Genomic DNA, 17887 nt, shown 5'->3' with positions numbered 1-17887 from the left:
CTCAAATTCTTCTGTGCTTTGCGCCTACCATTTATTTTGAAACTGTCACCAAATTCCCACGTTTATCCTATCTTGGCTATCACAATACAATTGGCTCAGTCAGTAAGGGGAAGAGCGAGAACAGCTCAAGCTCCTGCTTCTGATCGCATGTTTCAACAAACCAGTTTTGAAACTGTATGCGAGTTAACATCAAATACAGATGGGACAAATTTGATTCCAATGTCCCCTGTTGCACACTCACCAACCAGGTCACACATGGATCACGGCTGCTTAGAAGAGGGACTGGAGGGCTGACAGGCCCTACATCACTAACTCACCACTAGTCATCACCTTTAGGGAAAAAGAGATGAAAGCAAGGGAGACGGGACAAAAGAGAAAAGGAATACACACACAGACTTCTGTGTTGTTATAAATTTCACACAAGCTCTCTCGGTCCTTTGTAAACACCTAATGAGTTTCTTTTAATTAACCCATTCCCCTGGATAGTTTGTGATTTCCAGAGGTTAGGTGGTGTCATTCAAACTTAACAGGTGTGACTGACTTCACAGTCTTGTGTCTGGTCTCGTAATCCATTTTGTCTGGAATAAAGCAGCTCCTTTAAAAACTCAAATGCAACCATCAGTCTGAGAGAGAAGGCAACACGCACTTTTAGTTGGCAGCTATACGAGGGGGGAGCCCTCAGGATTCTCCAAGGCTATGGTCCGAACCAACAACAGCTCGACCATCGCACTGCTTGGCTTTGTCTTGCTTGTGCTTCCAGCAAAGCAACTGAATGCAATGTCCCATGACAACATTAAGTATACCATGCTTCACAAACTGGGGTTAAGTGAAGTGCCACAGATTGAGAAGACAGATATGGATAACATGGTGGTCCCAGTTCACATGAGGAACAAGTACATTGCCATGCTAAAGATCCACAAGGAGAAGGAGAGGAAGCGAAGAGCCCTACCCACACTGGCCGGCATTTTACGAGGAATCGCAGGCACTGCAGGTAAAGTATTTTAATTCCTTGCTTTATTTCTGAAAGAAGAAATAACTTGTCTCCCTCACTGGGAAATGATTTGTATTACAGCAGCACAGCCAGTAAGGGGAGATGCATATGGGAGATGTATTTTAGAGTTTATGCTGTGGAGCATGACCCACAGTCACCTCTACTCCACAGCATAAAGAAGTGGGCTCCCACACAGAGCCTGACAATGCAAGGAGTGGGTAAGAAAATCAGTTTCAGCAGATGCACAAAGTTATCACCCTGGCCCTCACTTAGCATTGTACAATAATGTCTCACTTCCGAGAACTGTAAAGAAGTGTAAGGAAGGGATCTGTAGGTAAAAGGTGATGTGAACTAGACAATGCAATAAAAAGTTTCCAAGTTACCTTGCCCACGTGGCCATTCGTTCCAGCTACTGTGGAAGGGATCCCAACAAACCCTGTCCTTATGTGATATCTACAGGTAGAAGGACAAGAGCCCCTGCACATTGGAATAATTTAAAGAAGTTCAAAAGTAAGGGTGTACTTGGTTACTTTTTTTAATATAAAAAACCTGTTAGGATGACAATTTGTTGATAATGAGCTATTCAGGAGCTCCTCGGTATTCATAGAATTGCTACAATGTGGAAACAGGCCATTCAGCCCAACAAGTCCACACCGTCCCTCTGAAGGGCATCCCAACCAGACCCACTCCCCTACTCCTACATTTCCCTTGTCTAATCCACCTAACCTAAACATCCCTGGGCACTATGGGCAATTTAGCATGGCCAATCCACCTACCCTGCACATCTTTGGACTGTGGGAGGAAACCGGAGCACCCGGAAGAAACCCACGCAGACACGGAGAATGTGTGAACTCCACACAGACAGTCGCCCGAGGCTGGAATCGAACCCGGGTCCCCGGCGCTGTGAGGCAGCAGTGCTAACCACTGAGCCACCGTGCCACCCAGGGTGGAGGCATGGGAGGTGTGGAAGGGTTTTACGATTACAGCTGCAAATTGATGAATGACTCTCAGCTTTGTAAATTATAAAGACTGCAGTCAATTTCAAACTGTCTGAAATACAATGAAATTTTCTGAGGACCAGTATTCTCAGGCATTCAAATGGAAACGAGATTGTAAACTGCCTTGTCTGTGTTCTGTTTCATTTCTCCAGATACAAGAGGAGACATACTCTTTTCGGACCCTGCTAGGCAGACGCTGGTCTTCGATATGAAGGGGCTGATCCCTGAAAACAGCGAGGTGACCATGGCAGAGCTCAAGCTCTTCAAGAAAGGCGTTCACAAAGGAGAGCTCCCTCCCAGGAGGCACAGTCGGCCAGTCAACAACGCCAGGGTCAGTGTGCACTGGGTCAAGACTCTGCCTGATGGCAGCAACAGGACCTCACTCATCGACTCCAGGTAAAAACAAAACTGATCTGGGCATATAATCTAGTCTTCAGTAAATCTTTTAACTAAAGGCCACTTTTGCTTAAAAAAATAAAATTGACTGACATTAAAAATGATCTTTGCCTCTTAGCTGCCAGAGAACATTCTGATCAACCATTTGTTTCCCATTCTGTACTGAGCAGTGTTTGAAAGTTCATTTTTAAACATATTTATTCTCAAGATATAGCATTTACTGTCCATCCCTAAAAATCAAAGAAATGGCCACCTATCTTAGCTGTTGCAGTGGTGGCAGTCAGCTTCAGCAGGGAATCGATTTAAAATCAGGAATTTGCTGGGTTACTGGCCAGTACAGTAAAATATAGTAGACCTCAAGCCTGCTGATTGGTGGTTCTCCCCCGCCACTATCTTTCTGCAGTATCCCCAAAACCCTTGATGCTGTCAATCCCCATTTATTGAGTGCTCTCTCTGACAATACTTTAAACTTCTAAACAACATGCAGCCATAGATAATAAACTGAACTAAACAAAACCCATACACAAAAAGGCAACAAATGATACAATTCTGGCAACTGGGAAGATACAAGATGCAGGAAAGGATAACAACAGTGAAAACTACAAAAAGGTATGTGACAGAGTTTCCAGGGATATCAAAAATGAATTTTCCAATTGTATTAGGACCTCGGAGGTGCAAAAGTAAGGTCAGCCCTTGAAAGATAATAAAGGTGATATTGCCAATGAAAATAGCAGACATGTTAGATATTGTCATGCACCAGTATTTACAGAAGAGGGGAGTATGCTGGACAAGGAAACTAATATTGAAATTGGGGCAGTGACATAAAACAAAACAATAAGGAAGAAACTAACACCATTAACAAGTGCCCAATCCCTGTATGATCAAAAACAGGAATGCCAAACTGCTTTGCTTCTACCTGCATACAACTTACATATCAAGCTTGATGTTTGATTTATTTTTCTCAACACAAGTGTTTTTTTAAAAAAATGTCACATGCAATGTTCACCTCCTGAACTGCGAAAGCAACAACTCATCAGGCAACTGAACACCCGAGGTACCTTGCCCAAGTGATTATGATTCATGGCAGCCTTTCTTACTGATAGCCAAGACCATCCTACCAAGGAGGGTCAATGAAAAAGCAATCAGGAACTGCAATTCTGGGCAAGTACACTTGCCTCCCTAGCCCAGTGCCAAACTTGGCCAGTAACAGTAGCCCTACAGCTAACCGAACCAAATTGAAAAACTCTTAAGATGGTACAGTTACTCATGAAGCTACTGCAAAAGACTTGCAGACACAGCTTTTCAATTTAAAATCAAGATCAAAGATGAATATGATATATTGGGCCTTGCCAAGGATTTTAAAACTGCATGGTATGATTCTCTTTGACTCAGATATTTGTAACTTAGGAGGCCATTCAGCCCATTGTTAACTAGCATGGGCTCCACTCATCCCATTTTCCAAGTTCATGGCCCATACCTCCATAGGCTATGGCAACACAGTGAATAAATACTGCTTAAATGTTGTAAGGGGTTTCAGGCACAACCACCCTTTCAGGCAGAGTACCAGACTCTACAACCCTCGGCAAAAGTTGCTTTTCCTCAAACCTTTCCTTGACCTTCTTCCTCTTAGCTTAAATCTTTGTCCCTTGGTTATTGACCTCTCTATGAATAAGGAAAAAGTGCATCCTATCAATGCCTCTCAATCTTGAACACTTCTATCAGGTCCCCTCTAAACCTTAGCTGCTCCAAGGAGAACAACCCCAATCTTTCCATTCTTTCCTCATAGTTCAGACCCTCCAGCCCAGGCAGCATCATGATGAACCTCACATCCTTCCTTTAATGTGGTGATCAGAACTGCAAGCAGCACTCCAGTTGTAACGTAATCAGTATTTTACAAAGTTCCAGCATTACCTCCTTGCTCTTGGGCTGTGTCTTAGCTAATAAAAGGCAATTTATCCCACATGCATTCTTAACCATCCTACCTACCCGCCATACTACCTTCAGGGTACTGAATATTCACAAAAAGGTCCCTCTGATCTCTGGTACTTCCAAGGTCCTACCACTCATTGCGTAATCTCCACCTTGTTAGCCCTCCACAAGAGCATTACCTCTTAGTCTTCTGCATTGAGCTCCACTTGCGACTACTCTGCACAGCTGATTAATCGGTTGCTACCCTCTTGCAGTTACTTCAATCCTTGCCACTATTTACCACCTAACCAATTTCTTGATCATAGCACCTACATTTTAATCCAAATCATTATATTAAACTACAAACAGCAAGGGCCCGAGGCCAAGTCCAGCAGAACCCCACAAAAACAGACTTGCAGACAAAGGTAAATTATGACTGTTACTTTATAATGAGGCAGTGTATTAGGCTGTGAGCATAAACCGACGAAGAATAAACTGAGAATAGATAAATAAAACTCTCATCTCATTTCCTGTTCTTCTATAAGGAATTTTCACCTATCTATTCTCAACATTAGTCTCTTTTTAAGTTGTAAGGATCTTGAATTCTCCACCTGAAAAGGCTCCTAGAAGCATTTTAAAATCACAAGTTTAAAAATGAAAATGAATAACATTACAAATTCTGCAGGGTTTCGACAGGCAAGGGTGTCTTCAAAGTGGGCTGCAACACAGTGGTTTGAATGGACTCTTTCTGCACCATAAAATTAGAGCCATAGAAATGATACAGCACAGACGGGGGCCATTCAGCCCATCTTGTCCATGTCAACCCAAAGACACCCAGATGTCCTTTCAAATCCCATCTTCCTGCACAAGGCCCATTACCCTGCAGGCTACAGTATTTAAAGTGCAGACCCAGGTGTTTTCTGACACAGTTGAGTCTCTGCCTCCACTATCAACTCAGGCAGCAAATTCCAGACACCCACCACCCTTTGCTTAAAAAAAACATTTTTCTTCACATCCCATCTAATCTTTTGGCCACTTAGCTTGAATCTATGACATCTGGTTTTTGAACTGTCTGCCAAGGGAAACAGGGTCCTCCCATCTACTCTACCTCTACCCCTCAATTTTTGTACATCTCAATCATACCGCCCCTTTAGCCTTCTTTGTTCCAAAGAAAACATCATCCTCTCCAATCTCTCCTTGTAGCTTCAATTCTCCAGCCCTGGCAATGCTCTGGTAAATCTTCTCTGCATTCTCTCCAACACAATTCCAACCTTCCTGTGATGCGGTGGCCAGAAGTGCATACAATACTCCAGTTGTGGCCTCAATGTCTTTAGTTTCATCATTATATCCCTACCTTTGTACTATATACTTCTGCCAATGGAAGGAGAGCATTTCAAATGCCTTCCTTAAAACCTTGCCTCTGCTCTACTACCTCAAGGGACCTGTGCGCTTTCACAACAAGATTTCTCACTTCATTTACCCATCTCAGTATTTTCATGTTTATTGTGTATTCCCTTTTACATTTGATCTCCCTAAATACATTCTATGAAAAAATCAGAATGAAGAATGGAAATTCAACCATCTTTTCTTGCCCTCATTTGCTTCCCCATGTAGTCCGGCTACTCAACTTCAGGTATGGTCATGAAGCACATGGTTGCAAAATCCTAATTAACAGAAACTTCTCAATGATTCAATAGTTTGGTGCAGCATTTGGTTGCTGTCTGGATGCTTTTTTTGAAGCAAAATGACAAGGTGAGAAATGAGGATTAATCCACTAAACAGCTTTCACTTTTACTGCCATTTGCAGGTTGATTCCGATCCTCGACTCCGGGTGGAAAAGTCTGGACGTCACTCAGGCTGTGCATTACTGGATGAAGACTGCTGGAATGCCCATGTATCTGGAGATCTGGATTGAGGCAGAGCGTATGGGCAGCTATGCAGCTGAAATGGCCAAACTGGTGCACTTTACAACACAGGGCCCTGATGATCAAATCTCAGGGAAACCGGAATTGGTCCTCTACACCCTCAACCTGGAAGAATATGGGTACGCCTTCATTTAAATTCATCCAGTTTTGTCTCCCATACAACCTACTTCAAAGAATCACAATTATTACACCTGCACGTTTATCACTAACTTTGCTGAATTTAAATAGAATGTGCATTTCAAAGCCTCCAGTCTTATTTACTTTGTTAGTATGGCAAGCCACATTAAGCCACCACAAAAATAACTAAACTCAGGAATAAATGCAGCTTTAACCCTCACTAACTCATTGCAATAGTTACAGCCCACTTGTGATATGAACAACATATGTTCTCACATTGACGTGTCTTTCTTGTCCTACCAGCTTTACTGGTATTTTAATAATTTACCTTTGAAAACGTTTAGGTTACTCTTCAACTCCTTTCACTTCAGTCTACTTACACACAGGGGTACATGAAAAGAGATCGTGGCATGCAAGGACACAGGTCCCTAAGCTGTGGCATAGTAGTAATCCAGAACTGTAAACTAATGCACTAGGGACCAAGGTTCAAACCCTACTATGGCAGACGTTTGAATTCAATTTTTTATACAGACACACACACACACACACGCATATATATTTTTTAAAAAAATCAACACAACCATGTAACCACTGTTGATGATCATAAAAACCCACCTGGCTCACTAATATCCTAAAGCACAGTAAATCTGGCCTCCTTACCTGGTCAGGCCTACAGGTGATTCCAGTCCAAATAAAAAATACAATTAACTCGACAGTCATCTGGGAAATGAACGTCTGCCTTTAAAAAAAAAATTATATGGGATGTGGGTGCCAACCGACCAGCATTTATTGCCCATCCAGAGATGCCCTTGAACTGACTGTAATGGCCCAGAGAACCAGAGGGCAACTGACAGTCAACCACACTGATGTGGATCTGGAGTCACATGGAGGGCACACGATGTCTCTGCATTAAGACATAAACTAAGAGACATTAGTGGACTAGTTATGGTTTTTCCAACAATTGGCAGTGATTACAATGGTCACTATTAGGCTAGTTTTTAATTCTAGATTTTTACTGCATTCAAATTTTGAATTTCAGTGGGATTTGAGCTCATCTCCAGAACATTAGCCTGGGTGTCTGGATCGATAGTCCACTGACATTACTACTACACAAGTACCTCCCTACGTGCCAGTGACACCCACTTCTGACGAACAAATAAATTTTAGAATGTCAAAACAAAACATGGAACACATGGAGTCAGATTTTTGCGGATAGAAACTATTTGTTCCCCCCTCATCCTTAGCATTTGAGACTGCAATATTAAAAAAAAGGTCTCTCTTCCTGCCAAAATATATAAAATTCAGTCTTTGGTCAAACAACACCAATATGAGTGTCTTTGGTCAGTTCCTAATTGACAGATACCAGTGAAAAACGTTGTACACAAACTTTAAAGTGATTCTTCCAGACTGTTGGTTAAGTCTGTCCATTGTGTTGTGGAATAACCATTCACACAATTAGACTGGGATAACAGCTAATCTCTGTAGTGCAGCATGGACACATTTCACTGCAATTAGTTGCAACTGAAACAATGAAGGAACACAACACAAATGTTTGGTGACCAGCACCTATCAGCAGCCACTGAGTAAAGAACAAAATCTCTACCTTCCTTCCACATAACCTGAAATTTGGACACAAGAAAGCAGCAGGCAACTAGTTCAGTTATTTCAAACCAATTAAGAGGTCCAAATTACTAAATCTTCCCTCCTGTAGTTTGGGATGTCACTTACAACTTATTTAATTACAGCCTTTTTGATTATTTAAAGCAGCCATTATTCAATATTTAACCTGTGTACTGGGGATTTCTGGGTATTAAAAGGCCACTTCTTCAAATCAAACAACTGGAAATTAGTTTCTCAAAAGGTAGTCACTAACAATTGTACTTTTTAACACCAAGCTATCAAAACAAGTCATTGTAGCTAATTCTGTACAATTTATTTCTGCTTCCTCTTACAGCCAATGCTGATCAATATATTTTTGCTGTTTTAATGTGTAGGAGTATTGGAGATTGTGGTGCAAAACAAAGTGGATCCTGCTGCAGGCAGGAATACTTCATCAACTTCAGGGAGCTGACTTGGACCCAGCATTGGATCATCGAGCCCCCTGGTTACCAGGCCTTCCACTGTGTGGGCAGTTGCAAGCAGCCACAGTGGCCCTTTGACTATGGAGAGAGGAGCTGCGCAGCGGTGGAGAGTGCCTCCCTGCCTGTGATGTACCTGGTGAAGAAAGGGGACTACACAGAGATCGAAGTGGCTGAATTCCCCAACATGATCACTGAGAAGTGTGGCTGCACGATGGACAATGTCACACTAATATAGTAGCATCCCCTATGGCCAGATTTTTTTTTTGGAGAATGCCGTCCTCTTAAAACTCTTAATGCAAAGATGCACAATACAGAAGCACTTTATGTAGATATTATAACTTGAAAATGTATATTTTTACTATTTGATTCTTCCTTTTCTTTGACGGAAGAATTTGATGTCAATAACATTAAACTCAGTTACTAGTCTGTGTCATAGTTCCTTGGAGGTGAAGGGGAATGAAGCAGGAAGGACATGTGAAAATTTGTACTAATACCAGTAAAACCGTCTACTGACCATGTCCTGAGCTCATTCTTGTCTTCTTACGTAGAGTGCAGTGATGGGAGCTTCAGAAACCTAGCCTGGCCTCAGGCATGACAGTTGATGTTACAACATCCAGTAGGAAATGCTGGCATAACAATTTGCAACATATGTGGACAGAAATTCACAGAAGGAAATTCATGACAATAGGACATATGACTTGCAGATATACCCATACAAGATTTTACTATCACAGGGGCAATGAAAGGGGTTAAAAACTTAGCCGACCCTCTGTGTAAGATTTATTACTCCCTGATTTAGGTGGCCCTGCCCCAGTCCAGCTTCTTGTCACAAGGCAGCTGGAGCGTATTCACAGCACCAGCAGCTTAATGCAGTACAGAACAGCACAACCGGTAGGTGCTTTGGATTTTTCACACCAACCCAAAAGACAGAATGATTTACTAAACCAACTCTAGCTGTAACGTGGGGTTGATGGAATATCTAATCAAAGCCACAGAGGGTGGTAGATTGTCTTCCCTGAAGGAAACTACTGAATTGGTTATGATTTTATAATGGTCCACCAGCTTTCTTTTCTCATTTCCTTTCTTGGAGCTAGGCCACACATCACCAGATTCACCGAATTCAATTTAGCAACTTGCCACAGTTAAACATGAACGTTAGGTTTGGGTTTTCAACCAATACCATAACCACAACATTGTTACACTCTCACTTTCGATATGCATCATGTAAATCCTTCATTTCTACTAATAGATGGAATAAAACAATTCAGAAGTATTGGTTTATGACTGCCATCTGGTCATGTCTCCCCATACTGGGATAGTTTTCCACATCTGTAGAATGCAGATAACTGGAGCTCACGGACAAACACCAGTAGATTTGTACAAGACGAACCTGTGTACTTACCCCAAAAAACTAGTTCAACTATCAATCCATTCACCTCAGTTTCTGTTTACCAGAGAACTGCTCGTATATTCAGCTAAGTCCCTGGCACTCAACCCACAAGGCTGTCACAACCTATGTCAACACCCTGCTGAATTTGCTAAGGCCGACAAACATATTCAGAGGTATATTAACAGGGTCTTCCTGTCTGATGAAAAGGCAGCAATTCAAAAATATGAACTTTTTCCTTTCTTCACAGGTACTTCCTGATAAATCAAGCATTTCAAGTATTTACTGATTGTTTTAAGTGTAAATACACCATCTAAGTCATCAATATTCACTTCAGTCACCTAAAATTCAAACTCGTGAGAAATTAATTGAGGCAAACATCGCTGGGCAGTAATGAGGGGCTGAGATAACACAGTGGAGCTGGAGGAACACAGCAGGACAGGCAGCATTAGAGGAGCAGGAAAGCTGACATTTCAGGTCAGGACGCTTCTTCAGAAAGGGGGGGGGGGGGGGGGGGGGGGGGGGGGAAGGGAGTTCTGAAATAAAGAAAGAGAGAGGAGGGGTGGGGCTGGGAAGGTAGGTGGGACGGTGATAGGTGAGTGCAGCTAGGCAGTGGTGGGGATTGGTCAGTTAGGTGGGAGAGAAGACAGGTCAAGGAGGTGGGGATGAGAGGGAGGGTTGGTCATGGCATAAGGTCAGGGATGGGGAGATTTTGAAACTAAAGTCCGTCTTCTCTCCCACCTATCTGCTCCTCCCACCTCACCGACCAATCCCCACCACTGCCTACCTGCACTCACCTATCACCGGCCCACCTACCTGCCCCAGCCCCACCCCTCCTCTCTATAATTTCAGAGCTCCCTTTCCCCTCCCCCATTTCTGCAGAAGGGTCCCGAACTGAAACGTCAGCTTTCCTGCTCCTCTGATGCTGCCTGGCCTGCTGTGTTCCTCCAGCTCCACACTTATCTCTGATTCCAGCATCGGCAGTTCTTACTATCTCTCAGTAATGAGGGGCTGTTGTATTTATGCAAGTGCCTGGCTTCCGCTGCAGGGAGAATGCTCAGACCCTCATGACTCAGCACTCAAATAGACGTCAAAGCTTAGATGGAAACATTTGAAAACATGAAAAGTTCTTCATTCAATTCACAAAAAAACTGATCATTCTTATCTGAGAGAACTGGCTGATGAATGTCGTCATGCCATCGCAAATCAGTAGTGAAGAATTTAAGCCAGCTGTCAGAATAAATTTTTCAAGTTGTGCAAATCCAGTTGTGTAGGAGTGATTTACAATAGTTTTCAAAAGCATGAAAATATTTTCGTCAATCCATTACATTACCATAACACTTATTTTGGAATAACCTCCATTACAAAAATTAAGAAACCATAAAAGAAACCAGGACTTACAACAGCCTTTGGTGCATTCTCATCATCCTGTGTATCAGTTGGGACTTTCTCCACCTCTTCAGAACTCTCTCTGGCACCCTCTTCTGTTACAAGCTTGTTGCTGTCCTGTGAACTCGAAGCAGTTGGTTCCATTTTGCTGCTGACTTCCGGTTCTGTTTGGTTTAGAGTTTCCTGCTGTATCGAAGTCGGCTCAGGCACAGACGAGTCAGCACAGGGGCTAGGATACAAGTCCTTCTCAATGTCAACATTGCCATTCTTTACACTTTCGCACTCCACAGGACTCTTGGAGTGAGATGGAACCTCATCAGAGGAGTCACTGTCTGCTGTGCTCTCCTCATCAGAGCTCCCAGATTCTTCTAAATCCATTGCTCCCATCCTGTAAGAAACAAAACCCATAAATCTTCCTCCGCACACAAAAGGCAAATTTCTGCATGAAGTTTTAACTTGTGGGAGATCAAACCAATAAGACCAGCTTGATAAATTCAGTAAAGTATTTGAGAAACTTCTCTCTCCCAGAGAATGGTTAGGTGGCGGCTTGGTCACACATGGAGCTCTTGTGGCAAATAGCAAAGCTGCATTTAAAGGTAAGCTAGATCGGTCCATTATAGATAAAGGAACAGAATGATATGCTATTAGATTCAAAGAAATTACTTTGAGACACACCAGCATGGACTGGCTAGGCTAGATGACCACTTTTCGTGCTGTGATTTCCAGTGCATTTCATCAAAATCTGTTAAATATGGCTTACTTGCTGATGCAATGTAAAAATATGAGGGAAAAATACCAATTCACTGTTTATAATTTTTCCTCCATTTAATTGCTGGCAAATTGACACTGTTCCATTTGACAAAAAAAAAGCTTTTAATAGGAAGGTGGAACAAGCAATGTTAATGAATGAATAGTATTAACGGTACAAACTGGAAGAAAAAAATGAATACATGCATATAGTAGGAAAACAGTACTTAATTTAGGGTAACTCAATATTACTACAGGTATTTCTTCCATAATGCATGTTTCATTAATGCAAATTAGCTGTAATGCAATTGATGAATAGTGGACACTGTTTGGATAACAGAACTTTCTACAATACAGTACAGAAATTTTCTATAGCAATATCTCTAAAATGCAATTTTCTATAGGACGGGGTTGCACGAGAACGCAACTATCATGTTATAGGAGAACAACCTGTATCAAGCGAGGGTAAAGAAGGTTGGGAGAACTGAAAGCCTTTTTAAAAAAAATAGAGAGAGAATGGAACAAGAAAAGTGGCTGAGCAAGGATCCTGTTCAGCCTTCGCCCTCAGCTGCTGTTATTTCTGAATCTGGGGCATGAGTTCTGACTTCGCAAATTGTTACATCTCATTTCCAGCACAAAGACAAGATATTTGGACACACAGATCCACACTGGCATTCACAGCTCTCACACATGAATAACTCAATCCAATAGTAAATGCCTGCAGATTATTTCACTGTGGGGTGCAGGTGGCATCCTACAGACAACTTCAATCCCAAACTCAGAAGGCATTCACTTCCACCAGTGATCTGACATGAGAAATCCTCACTTCAAATTGGCAACATTACAGACTTAGAATGAAAGCTTTTGTGAGAAGTGATAATGTTGGATAGGTGAAGTGGAGCATGTTATGAATGTGCATATCATTCCTATTCTATCAAACAATATGCATGCTTTCCACATACATTTTGTTCATTGTGAAATTGCCTGATATCACCTCCTCTATCAAACTTTTGCTGCGAGCTAGCGTGCCTATCTTGATCATTTTTTATATGTGAACCTAATGCAACAAATAATTATGACACGGGGATCTTAATCCAATTTGCCTCTGTTGCCCAAAATCTTTACACCTGTGTAAAGATAGGAACGAAGGAGCAAGAATTGGATCAACTTTGCCTCTGCAAATTATGGTATTTCTGCTCCCATCCAGTGAAAAATCAACTGGTCCAACACAACTCCCAGCAAAAAAAAAACTCTTAAATACACTCTCCATCTCTGCAATTTGGTCCAACTGACAACTGATTGCTTAATTACATACAAATCCCAGCACCACACTTTAGGAAGGATACCAAAGCCCTGGAGAAGATATGAAGGAGGTACATCATCAAATTGATGCCAAGAATGAGGGAGTTCAGTTAGGTGAAGATTTGAAAAGCTGGGATGTTCTTAGAGCAGAGAAAATCATGCGGAGACCAGGTTAATGTATTTAAAATTGACTTTGAGAGATCCCCTGGCAAAGGGTTTGGTCATCAAAGGTCATAAATTTAAAATAAAAGAGGTGAAATGAGGATAAATTTCTTCACAGAAGTATTAAAATCTGAAATGTGCAAATATGGAGAATCAGACTGCTTCAGGAACTTCCACGAAGCACGAGGACTAATTTGCAGGATAATAGGGAAAAGTTTACCTGGGGGCTTAATTGATTCTTGAAAAATTTAACATAGGCATGATGTACACATTACCTACCCTCTGCACTTGAAAACAGCATGTTTCTAAAATATTTTAATGGCAGCGCCATTAACTCCAGGAGATCCCTGGTTCAATTCTTGCTCTGTGCTCTTTTAGCTTTTGCATAGGTCAACATAAAACAAAGACAAAATCCAGGCTGAGCTATACTGCTCATTCTCCCCTATCATCCAAAACTGAAAAGACTGCAAAGACACAGAACTACCTGCAAGGATGTGGACAGTGGAGAAAAAAATGCGAAGTAGAAGCAGTAGCAGAAGCCCAGAAAATAAGGGAGAGCAAGACAAAGTTTACTCGTTTACCAGAGACATTTTTTCTTTCCGCCCTTTGCCTCTGTATTTGTGGCAGGGAGTGCACGTTTTCGAACTGCTCCACTCTCTGCTGACACCACATCACTCGATGACGCTTGTAAACCTGGACAGAAACAGGAATACACCAATATCTATACAGAGAAAAAGGATTCTTAGAAAGACAATGCTTTGTAAAATTTGCAGTACAATTGTCCAGTAAATAGCAGATTTGCACTTGCTTCCCTGCCAACAAGGTTTTTTTTTTCACTCAGGGGTATTGCTGGCTGGCCAGCATTTACTGTCTGTCCCCAGCTGCCCTTGAACTAAGTGGCTTGCTGGGCCATTTCAGACGGCATTGGGAGTCAGCCACATTGCTGTGGGTCTGGACAAAATCAGAAGTCACACAACTGCAGGTTATAGTCCAACAGGTTTACTGGCGATCACAAGATTTCAGAATGCTGCTCCTTCATTAGCTGAGTGTGTTTCTGGATTAACAGATGGGTGATAATACTGCTAGATCATTACCTCCTCATACACATTTTATTACTGAATTAGAATCAATTAATGCTTATCTGCAGATCTCTTCAATCCTAATTATGGACTCTCCCAAAATAAACTGAAGGCCTCCTTCATTTTGCAGTATGTTAAATTTAGCTTCCAAAATTATTAGTAAAACTACAGAAATCAAAGTTCTTTTTCCCAATCTGGCAGCTTAGTTTCTTTACTCCATATAAGCACTACCCTCCTTATTGACTGCATAATATTCAGCATCATTCACAACTCCTCAGATACCAAAGCAGACCACGTCCAAATGCAGCAAGACCTGGGCAATATCCAGACTTGGGCTGAATACTGGCAAGTAATATTCACACCATACAAATACTAAGCAACGACCACCTCCAACCTTTGACTCTCAATGGCACTACTATCACTGAATTGCCCCACTATCAACATCCTGGGGTTACCATTGGCCAGAAACTGAACTTTACTAGTCATAAAAATACAGTGGCCAGAAGAGTAAGTCAGAGCCTAGGAATTCTGCAGGGAGTAACTCGCCTCTTGACTCCCCAAAGCTTCTCCATCATCTACAAGGCACAAGTCTGGAGTGCAATGGAGTCTTACCTCGATGAGTGCAGCTCCAACAACACAAGAAACTTGACACCATCCAGGGTTCTGAGGAAGGGTCACTGGATCTGAAATGTTAACTGTCTTCTCTCCACAGATGCTGCCAGACCTGCTGACCTTTTCCAGCAATTTCTGCTTTCGTGCCATCTAGGACAAAGTCGCCCACTTGATTGGCACCATATTCACAAACTCCACCAACGCTCAATAGCAACAGGGTATACCATCTATATGATAGCCGTAGAAATTTACCAAAGCTCCTAAGACAGCACCTTCCAAACACATAACCACCAGCATCTAGAAGGATAAAGACAGCAGGTACATGGCAATGTCACCGTCTGCAAGTATCCTCCAAGCTCTCACCTTTCTGACTTGGAAATATATCGCTGTTCCTTCAGTGTCAAAATCCTGAAATTCCCTCCCTAATGGCATTAGGGGTCTACCTACAGCATATTTACTGCAGCAGCTCACCATCATCGTGCCCATCCCTGTTGCCCTTGAGAAGAAGTGCTGGCCCAGCCAGTGACGCCTACATCCCATGAATGAATAAATAAATTAATTTGTTTCACACCAGCAGTCAGGAGGGAGGGAGGCTCCCATCCACAGATCCCATGCAATCTGTTCAGGTCCTCAGTTGGCCTCAAAACTGGCTGAAGCAGATTCTGATCACTTGTGAAGAACTGCCTTTCCTCCACTATAAAACATTATAAACACACTCCTACTCTCTCAAAGATCCAGAAACCGACTTGGGAGAGTGAATGGCCAAATCATTCCATAAAGCAGTTCTCATAGTACGCAAGGGATCTTGTGGCGCGGTGGTAGTGCCTCTACCTCTGGGCCAGAATGTCCATGTTCAAATCCCACCTGCTGCAGATGTGTCATAATATAATCATCCTGTTAGGAAATGTTAACTACAACTGTGACACTGCTGGGCAGTTTCTGTTGGATATGGTTTCTCAAACCTTTAAGCACTGAATCCTCCAGGCGTTCAGACATTTCATCCAATTGCTGCTCGTACTGTGGGTCAGAGAAATAGTGCTTTGGCTCAGCAAGCTTGCGCTGTAATCGTTCCAATCGCCTCTGTTCTTTCTCTGCTTCCCGATCTGCTTGCTTCTTTATCCATTCAGCCATACTGTACAAAAACAGCAAGTTTAATAGGTTTCAAATTCTCAAACATTACAGTCACAGTAGCAGCTTAGGCTGTCTCTTCTGTCGATTTTTGCATAATGTAGCCCTCTAGCACATCAACAAACAGCCTGTCCCATGAGTAAACGACATTAGAAAATGCTTTACTACTTATTAAGTATTTTTCAGACTGAAGTTATTATAATGATGTAGAAAAAACACAGCCACCAATTGGTATTCAGTAAACTCACAACAGCAATGTGATAATATCTGTTTAACGAGAATTGGTTAAGATTGAGGCACTCAGGAGAATTCCCCTGCTCACCCTGGCATCCTATATCTTTTCCACAAAGGAGTAGACAAGGCCTTCATTTAAAGTCTCGCCTCAAAGATGCAGCTCTCCTTCAGCACTGAACTGGATTGGCAGCCTAGATTCTGCACCAAAGTCTTTGAATTGACAGCTTTCTGGACTCAGGTGATTTGCAGACTAGCCCATTCCAAGGTCCAAGATTACATGCTGAGGGATGCACAAAAGCTTGGGACAGCTGCCGCCATGGCACACTGGGAAAAGATCATGGTCTGAGGTCTTCCTGCTGAAGGTAACTGGGGGTCTGTTCAGTTATCGGACCCTTCTGGTGCCTCAAATGTACGTAAATATAATACTGTATGTGTAAAAGAGGTTTTTGGTTTTTGGTTTTTGGATGGAGTCAAACTCCAAAGCTTGTTTTGTTGACATGTTACTGTACAGAACAGAATTGCATTTGCGACTGTATATATATTTTATGAATACGGTATATTTTTGAAATTTAAAAGTGAAAGTGCTACCAGCTGAGACACAGCTCATACTAACATAGCCTAGTAGCAAATTCTTAAACCTAGTGTACTCTCACATAAAAGGCACAGGCTGGTATGTGTAGAAGCAAGAATTCTGGTTGACTCCCTAATCAGCTAGGAGTGTAGTCAAAAGTAATACCAACATTCCCTTCAAGCTGCATGACCATGCAGCAAGCTGATCTCGCTCTGCAGATTACAAACAGGCCACACAGAAGCAGCATTCATTTTTAAGATGTTTGTATATGCAGCAGCATAATATTAACTGGGTCACACAGTGCAATCAACAGTCAACTAGAACTCCATTCTGATCTCTATGCCGCTTGGTGTGAAACCAGGCCAGTGCCTGGTCTTCAAAAGCACTATGGGGATCACGAGGTAAGCTTCTCAAGTTGCTCTTCATAAATCTTCCTGCCAACGCAGCAAAGGATTGTACGTTCCACCTCAATGTCCAACAGCAAGATGCCAGCTCAAAGTCAGGCCCCTCAACACAGGGACAGGGAAATTAAAACTGACAAGGAAGCCCAACTAACCCAAGCTCATGCATTATTTCTGAAGGTTTTCATAGCTAGATACTGTGTTTCATGACTGAACTAGCCTAAGACTAGACTAGGCAGTGTGATAGCTCCTCCATTGAGCAAGTCGTCAGCTGGAGATCATTCCCAGCGCACTGTTTAGTTACTGAAGGTCAACCTGCCTAACATTGTCATAAATCAAAATGTTCCCAGTCTAATTAAGTGAATTACAGAACATCTTCTTTGGTTTAATACTGTGAGTCTTTTGTAAAATTACACAGTCGTCACCTCCCAGGAGACGACCGTTTGGCCTGTACATCCT

General features: G+C 42.2%; 2 protein-coding genes across 2 annotated transcripts; one reads left to right on the top strand and one right to left on the bottom strand.

Moving 5' to 3' along the window:
• The first annotated feature begins 696 nt into the window (after positions 1 to 696).
• Positions 697 to 8651, top strand: LOC125481259 (left-right determination factor 2-like). Its single transcript, XM_048592571.1, has 4 exons — positions 697 to 991; positions 2142 to 2385; positions 6101 to 6337; positions 8330 to 8651. Exons 1-4 carry the CDS (start codon positions 697 to 699, stop codon positions 8649 to 8651), a joined length of 1098 nt encoding a protein of 365 aa, XP_048448528.1.
• A 2485-nt stretch (positions 8652 to 11136) lies between these two features.
• Positions 11137 to 16227, bottom strand: LOC109919562 (SDE2 telomere maintenance homolog (S. pombe)). The gene is made up of 3 exons (XM_048592572.1): positions 16057 to 16227; positions 13985 to 14096; positions 11137 to 11580 (listed from the first exon to the last, which is right to left on the bottom strand). Exons 1-3 carry the CDS (start codon positions 16223 to 16225, stop codon positions 11145 to 11147), a joined length of 717 nt encoding a protein of 238 aa, XP_048448529.1. The 5' UTR covers positions 16226 to 16227; the 3' UTR covers positions 11137 to 11144.
• Between the last annotated feature and the right edge of the window lie 1660 nt (positions 16228 to 17887).

This window comes from Rhincodon typus, unplaced genomic scaffold (assembly GCF_021869965.1).
Source record: "Rhincodon typus isolate 14 unplaced genomic scaffold, sRhiTyp1.1 hic_rhity00001461, whole genome shotgun sequence".
Classification (NCBI taxonomy): domain Eukaryota; kingdom Metazoa; phylum Chordata; class Chondrichthyes; order Orectolobiformes; family Rhincodontidae; genus Rhincodon; species Rhincodon typus.
Note: the sequence above shows the minus strand (reverse complement) of the source record. Positions and strands in the feature narration are given on the sequence as shown.

Bases quoted from the DNA above. Each gene is read 5' to 3' on its own strand.
- LOC109919562 (XM_048592572.1), bottom strand. From the start codon at position 16,225: ATGGCTGAATGGATAAAGAAGCAAGCAGATCGGGAAGCAGAGAAAGAA. The intron at 14,097-16,056 runs GTTTGAGAAACC...GTTTCTGTCCAG, and splicing joins GGAGGATTCAGTGCTTAAAG to GTTTACAAGCGTCATCGAGT. The intron at 11,581-13,984 runs GTAAACGAGTAA...TGTTTCTTACAG, and splicing joins GGAAAGAAAAAATGTCTCTG to GATGGGAGCAATGGATTTAG.
- LOC125481259 (XM_048592571.1), top strand. From the start codon at position 697: ATGGTCCGAACCAACAACAGCTCGACCATCGCACTGCTTGGCTTTGTC. The intron at 992-2,141 runs GTAAAGTATTTT...TCATTTCTCCAG, and splicing joins AGGAATCGCAGGCACTGCAG to ATACAAGAGGAGACATACTC. The intron at 6,338-8,329 runs GTACGCCTTCAT...TTTAATGTGTAG, and splicing joins CTCAACCTGGAAGAATATGG to GAGTATTGGAGATTGTGGTG.